The sequence below is a fragment of the Alligator sinensis genome, unplaced genomic scaffold (assembly GCF_000455745.1).
Source record: "Alligator sinensis unplaced genomic scaffold, ASM45574v1 scaffold289_1, whole genome shotgun sequence".
Lineage (NCBI taxonomy): Eukaryota > Metazoa > Chordata > Crocodylia > Alligatoridae > Alligator > Alligator sinensis.
The window spans coordinates 4,494,980-4,502,472 of record NW_005841881.1 but is presented as its reverse complement, the minus strand read 5'-3'; the positions used below and the strand labels follow the sequence as shown (position 1 = coordinate 4,502,472).

Genomic DNA, 7,493 nt, shown 5'->3' with positions numbered 1-7,493 from the left:
TGAGATTAGCAGATAAAGTATTGAATAATGTTTTTTTTTTTAAAGCACAACGCTGTATCATTATTCTTTTAATAATTTATACTTTTATAATGATGCTTAGTCTCGTAACTATCCCATGCATTCAACAACCAGTGAAAACTTGGTCTTTAAGCAAGCCTTGTAACTGGGAATATGTTAACAAATTCACATTCTCATGCACATGTTTTTAAAACCATTTTTACTAATGTCTGAGATAAAGGAGATACATTTTTTTTTAAAAAGGAACATGAATAGATACTAAGAGCAGGTGTTAATGTGTTAATTAAACTATTCAACGTCTAATTTTCTTCAGTCTTTTAAAGATATGATTTTATACATATATTAATCTTGGAGGCCATGTCTGCAAAAAATCTGAATAATAATAATAATAATAATAATAAAATACATTTAAACCAGATTTTAAAATATTTTTAAAAATGTGGTAGAGAATAGTTATATCATTACTGGATTTCTGGAAGTTCTAGGATCGTATCAGTGAAGCTATTTTATCCTTGTCTTACCCTTCATAACTTTTTCAACTGCTCCCATTTCCTCTCATCTTTAGTTTTGTTTTCCTGTCTTCCTAGACAGGCTTCATACCTAAGTGAAGAAATGGGAAGAGTAAAGATGGCTCACTGAGAGAAGGTAAAATCAAATTTCTTAGAAGTGCAAAGACATATAATGCTGCCTCAACCTAATTTTCTCAGCAGTCTGTGCCCCGCGTTAGGGATATTTCAAATTACTGTATATTTTTCTTCTTTTTTCAATCAGTCCCCCAAAGACAGAAATAAAGAAGGTTATTAGGCCAAATCATAAGGGGTGCTATGTCTACAACTCCCCATTTGGCCAAATTCTTAGATGCTTCTTTAACATTTACTTGTTCTTTACTATTGAAACTCTTTCATTATTTGCAGTAAGACATTTCCTGCATGAACTCCACCGGAAATCAATGGGAGTTTTGGCAGTTAGTAAAATATAAAGGTTGCAGCATTTATTTGGCCCAGTGGGAGATTCAGAACTTCAGACTTCTTTGATTATGGTATTATATTAATATCTGATAATCCTTCAAGGGGCTGACTACCCTCACTTCCTACTGAAACCCTAATTTCCCATTGTCTTTGCAATATAGCTGTAGGATCAGGCTCACAATTCATGCTCAGTCTGTACTTGGAAAAAAATTTCAACATACTCATTACTGGCTGCAACAACCCCAACATCTCTTAAGGAGGATGCACTGTCACACATATGATCACTAATATAGCGAGTGCAGCGAGAGAAAGATGACTCATATGTTGATAAAAGACGCGATGAAGAAAAAAAAATCACTCTGCTAGTTGTCTGTAAAAAGTGCTGTATCAGGAAATTAACTGTTATATGTGGTGCATCCTAATTGTGCCTATCTTTTTTATTATTCTCAGGACACCAAGAATATTTTCCCCATGTCTCCAGAGTGTCCACCATACTTTACTATTTCTGCCCCTCTAATGTGAGGATATTCAGATGAGGAATATAATCCTTTGGCAAAGGAATTGAGTTTTCCAGGATTGGCAAGGCATTAAGTACATCAGTTCAGTCTGTGTTAATCACTAGGGCTAGGGACAGACATTCAAAAAGCCCAAGCCTGAATTGATTTAATTTTTGCAGGTTAGTCTAACCTGCATAGATTGAACTGATTTGCAAGTGAATAGACATTCACGTTTGATTCCAGAAATGCAGGCACATGCCTGCAGTGGCTCAAACTAAAAGCAAGGCTGGAGAAACGCTGATCTGGCGGGGCATGGCCAGGCCCCTGGCAGGTGGCAAAGTATGATTGGGGAGGGGTTTAAACCCCCACTCTGGCCTGTAGGGACCCCAGATGGGGTGTGCCTGGAGGGGGAATCGGCCTTTGCCAGGCTTGTCCCCAAAGCCAGGCCTTGGCCCGCACAGTGCTGCAGGAGAAGCGGGGCAGAGAGGAGGATTAAACTCCCCTGTCTTCCCTCTCAGGCATGGGGACCTGACCTGGGCTCTGCCTGGCTTTCTTCCCTGCGCGCTGCTCATGTGGAGGGGAGCCTGGCCAGAGCCCACAAGCATGGCCCTGTGGCTGGGGCTGTGGGGCTGAGCCATGTTGGTCTGTGGGTGCTGCTGAGGGTGGAAACAGAGGGGCCAGACCAGGCTGGGCCATGGGGGCTGGGCACTTCCCAGTGGGCTGGGACTGCAGGAGCTTCATGGCCAGATTGCTCCTGACTCCGTGCACACAGGCTGGTTGGGCCTGTCATGGAGTCACAGCTAGCTGGGAAGGGCCCAGCAGGGCTGGCCCGGGCTGGGCCTCAGCCAGCCAGGTGTGGCTCTGTGACAGCTAGGCTCAGTGGCACAAGTGGCAACTGGCCAGGTAGTGTGCTACCCAGGGCAACTTGGAGGCGCCAGCGGGCCCAAAGCCTGGCAACCACCCACCGCAGCCAGCGTGGTGGCTCCATGACAGCCCTGCCCAGCCTGAGCTTGGGGAGGTGGGAGCAATCTGGCTGTGTAGCCCCTGTGGCCTCAGCCATTGCTGCAGCCCTCTGGGAAGGGCCCAGTCCCCACAGCCCAGCCCAGCCCAGGCTGGCTTCTCTATGTCCACCCTCAGCAGCACCTGCAGGCAGGCCCAGCTCAGCCCCACGGCCCCTGACCCAACCATGGGCGAGGCAGGCATATGGTGGGGCGATGCTGGTCGCCTCTAGCCACACCCCTTCCCCTGCTGCTGGAGTGGGGAGTGTGGGGAACACCTGACACGGGCCCTGGCCAGGCATACCCTGGCTGCCGACAGGACAGGGGATAAAAGGGGAAATTAAATCCCCCTCCCTCTCCCTGTTTGCTTCAGGCTGTGGACCCCCACCCTCCACTGTGGCCTGAGCAGTGAGGGGAAGAAGGTCTGACAAAGGCTGTTACACCCCAGCCAAGCAGACCCCAGCTGCAGTCCCCCACTATGGGGGGAGAACAAAACCCCTCCCTGCTCCCTTTGCCTCAGGAGGCCATGCCAGGCCTGCATCTACCTATGCCCCTGCCCCTCCTCTGGCTAGAGCACAGAGGGGCAGGATCAGTCCTGCTCTTTGGAGCAGACAGCCCAGCCCAGCCCAGGGCTGAAAAGCATGCTGGGATGCTGGGGGACTCTGGTTTAACTTAAACCAGGAAGGGGTCTGGGGCAGAAGTTGCACAAACTGGTTTGACCCAAATCAGTTAAGTCTGATACTATGTTCCACCAGGTTTATCTCAAAACCAGTTTTGGCCATTTTGAAACTGGTTTATGGTCACTGAACTTATGTTCTGTTACACATAAACCGGTTTAAACCTGTAACTTCTGTCCCTAGCCCAGATGCTTATTAAAATAGCAAGGTAACCCCTTGTTCCACTGCTGAATATGCCTGTCTATATATACAGTGCCTTGTACATATAGTCTCGGCTCTTCCTCATCAGGTCATCTCCCAGTCCTAGTACTGATTGCGTCTCATGTTTTATGCTCATAAAAGTAAAGAACTGACTTTTGAACATTTTATTGGTGTTGATATGAGTTAGGAGTGCCGGGAATATGTGTACAGCTAACTGAACATCTATGAGTATTCCTAGCCACCAAGCTATGTTGCTACTGTGAGTTGCAACATGATTGATAGAGTACATTTCTAATGTTTTACTCAACACTTCTAGTTTAATCAAAAATGCTAACTATGGGTGGCAGGCACCTGAGTCTAGAATGGAAGAACAGATACAGCAAGCAGTACATGTAACATGTAGCAGTTTATGCTTAATTACCAATTTCTTCAGTGGGAGTAGTATTCGTAGCAGTCTTGTGACTTGATGTATATTCACAAAGGGCTTTTTTTTCCAGGGAGAAAACTGACTGACTTTCCAGGGTAATTCTAAGGGGTCAAGTCAGTCATCACCCTGAAGTAGATTTTTTCATCTCCGTTTGTCTGCCCGGTGTTCCAGTGTAGCAACCAAGCTATCACATGCTAAGAATCCTAGTTAGAAGTGCTAACTTTATCCAAATAGCTGCCTTCCTTTTTATCTGAATTAAAAAACCAAACAACGCCCCCCCACAAGTACTCTTTTATGAATCTCTAAATATTATTTCTGCTCCATATGAAATATGGCCAGATGAATGCCTTTGTGTCCTAGTAGTCCTCCCCCTCTCATTGGGTTCTGACTTAATCAAACCCACTTACACAGGTGGGGAGGGGTTTGCAAAAGAGAGCAGTAGTGCATAGATGTGCGAGTGAGCGCATTGCACAGACAGCATTTCCAAGCTGCGCATGTGTAGGAAGAGTAATGGGGCATGTGTGTGACTTAGCTGTCAGTCTTCCTTCATGGAGGTATCTGCTGTTGACAGGGTGGGGCATCTTGCCAGATATTATTCACACAGTTTTTTCAGGTCATGTCTTTACACTTAAATATTAGATTCCAGCATCTTATTTAGAACAAACAAGTAAATGTGAAGCCATTCTACCTTGTTTCTTCTTTGTCTTGTAGCCACAGAAAGGTATGTGAAGTAAAAAGACAAACCTAATGTCTCCATATCAGGGAGAGGGTTATTGATTCTTGAGTTACCACTTCTTAAAAACATTCTAGATTAGTGGTCCAAAACCATATTGTTAGCAGTAATATTGTTGCAGTGAACATGGTGCTTACTCTAGATTGCTGTAGTATTTTTAATGGAGGTAGTTCTCTCTGTCCCAAAGAGAAGTCTGAAAAACTGATTTTGAACCAGTTGACTGTTTATTAGGTTGAGTTATGTTAAACAAAAAACAGACAGTCAGAGGCTGGCTGTGATTGGAAAAGAGGGAAAAACAATGAGAAAATGCTTGCACTGGTATCAGTTTGAGTGTCATCAACTCTGTTTCTCTTTACCAGAAATGATCCCAACCCTGTGGTTCTGATCTGCATTTAATTGGTCCCAAAACTCAAGGAGTTAGGACCCAGGGTTTGGGTTATGTCCATCTCTGTTTTTTCATGTGTCGTAGTCTCAGAGTATTTAAAAGCTGCCCTACAAAATACATTGTATTGTCAACACTATTATTCATTGTCATGGTGTAGTTATGGATATTGCCATTTTGGGTCTAGCCCTACTTCTGTTTAAGTTAATAGCAAAATCTCTGCTTTCAGCTGATGCAGGCCCAAACCTTTGGTAACTGCATCCTTCATGGCAGTTTGTTTTGCCAGATCCTTATCTTTTTTGTATTCCCAGCTATTTTTCCTCTCTCCCCCTCTTCAATTCCTTTCTTCATCGGTTTCTTTCATAATATTCTTTTCTCCCCTCTTACCAGTGATCTGTCCTGTACCTCCCTCCCAAACATGTATTTTAATCTCACCTGTATGCTTCTCCCAGCCCACCACCAGAGGGTCCAGAACTGCTCTTGAGGCTGCATACTTGTGGAGTTGGCATCTTGGGCTGAATGTCCTGCCCTCTGTGTTAGAGTCCAGTAATAATGTTCCATCAGAATTTCAACCTGTGTCACCAATTTGCCCAGTGCTTTCTATCCCAAATTAATTATGTATGGCTTTTAAGCAATATGGAAAAGGTAACAGGAGAGGAAACAGAGGGAAAATATTTAAATCTTTTTCCTAGGATTTAAAAACTTTGACCTTTCCAGAATTCCAGGCAATGAATGAGTAACTTTTTTCTCTACCTCAATAAAGATGATAAAATGCTCTCTTTCTCGCTTTCTCTCTATCTACATTTCCTTTATGTATACTACTTAAATAACTTCATAAAAACAAACCAAAGTAAAAATCTAGGATGTTTTTAACTATTTCATTGACTTTTCAGATTGTTTTTAAGCTGTTTTTTAAACTTTAAAGGCAACACTGATAGTGAACGGTTCCAAATGGTAAAACAGAAAATCCCCTTCAAATATAACCGGCCCGTAGAGGAGTGGCTGCAGGAAAAAGGTAACAGTCATTAAAACTTTCATTTTAAACCCATTTGATTCTAAACCCTCATTTTTAAAGCCTGCAAATAAATGTTTCTTAAATGATAATCGCCTGCTGCATAAATAACTGTTTTAATTTTCATTATAATTTGTGTCAGTTTCCACCTGCCATATGTTGATAAATCATGCTATAATACATTGCTATTAAAATGCAGTTAAAGGGACAAAATTTTAAGCTTGCTATCAACATGATGACAAACAAATGAGCAAAAATTCCGGAACCGCGTAAAAAACCAACCCCAAACAACAACAAAAATGCTACAACATGTATTATGGCAATTTAACCACTGCATGATCTTCCTGTTTTAATTTATTTTTAAACTACATCTATATCTTTATTATCAAAGTTTTCTTAAAAGTGTTTTTCAAACCCACTTGTTAAACCACTTCCTGTAAGTTCCGTTCCTTCATCAGTATGGTTAGCCATTATGGCTGCATGTCTCCTAATTGTTTTAACATAATTAAACAATTTTAAAAAATGTTGGAGGGAAAACATTTTTTAACTTTTGTATTTAAATGACAGTAAAGGAGACAGAGAAAGGATTTGTTCTGTTTTTATGTTAAAAGGATTTCTGACATGGAATTTTGGATTTTTTATACTAGTTTTGTAATTTGTCAAATTTTTACCTAATTTATGTTCCAGCCAGTGTTATCACATCCATGGAGCTGCATGGGGGACCTAGCCCTCATTCAGCAAAAAACTTCAGAGCGTTGACCTCAGACTTTCTTAAGCACATAGTTAAGTGATTTGCTGAATTGGGGCCCGTGTTGGGGTAGAATTAGTTCTGTATTGAAAATTTTGGAAAAAGTCTCTTGGATACAGGGTTGATTCCAATCCTATTTAATTCAGTGGAATAACTTACATTTAATGTCATTGGGCTTTGGATTAAGCCCTTTATAATATGTTGGAAGTTACCATATTTTCTCACATACAACATTCCTCCAAATAAAGCACACACCTTGTTTTTCAAAGACAAAATGTAGGACATAAGATTGGTTTTTCCACAGCCATGGCTGACTGTGTGACAGAGTAGGTCATCTTGGGATCCTGCTGTGTCCCGGAAGTGCTGCACCAGGAAATTCCTGATGCCAGCTGCCTCTCTCAGACTGTCTCTTGGGATGGCACTTCCTGGACATTCTGGGTAAAAACAGACATCACATTTGAAGTGGTTCTGATTTACCTGAGTCAAAACCTGAGCATGGTTTAGCCCTCTACACATTTAACTTGCCCCTGGAAATGAATGGCAATTAATTTGAATGAGCTGTGATTGTCCCAGAAAAAAAGTGTTATTTCAGATACCTCACAGGTACTTCAGGTGGGACAGTGGGTTTATATGGCTAAAGGCTTTGTCCCGGGGTAAATCTAACATCCCGTTTTAGCCTGTTTTCAGGAGGAATTTCTCTGTCACACAAGTTTAGGCCCCGGACTCTTCCAAGGGCAGTAGCTAGGGTGTTAGTTCCTTACTGTAAGTAGTTTCTTATATATAAGTTCCTACAACGAAAGTGTTGTTTCTATATCTCAGACTTCTTCAGGAT

At 42.3% G+C, this 7,493-nt stretch overlaps 1 protein-coding gene across 1 annotated transcript in view; it reads left to right on the top strand.

The window, feature by feature from the left end:
• Positions 1–7,493, top strand: part of LOC102380381 (neurexin-3-beta) — a gene marked incomplete at its 5' end in the record, with an annotated part of 196,753 nt that overhangs the window by 22,324 nt on the left and 166,936 nt on the right. The window contains one exon of the mRNA XM_025196584.1: positions 5,827–5,916. Coding sequence (XP_025052369.1) covers positions 5,827–5,916 — 90 coding nt within the window. The remainder of the gene's footprint in view (positions 1–5,826; positions 5,917–7,493) is intronic.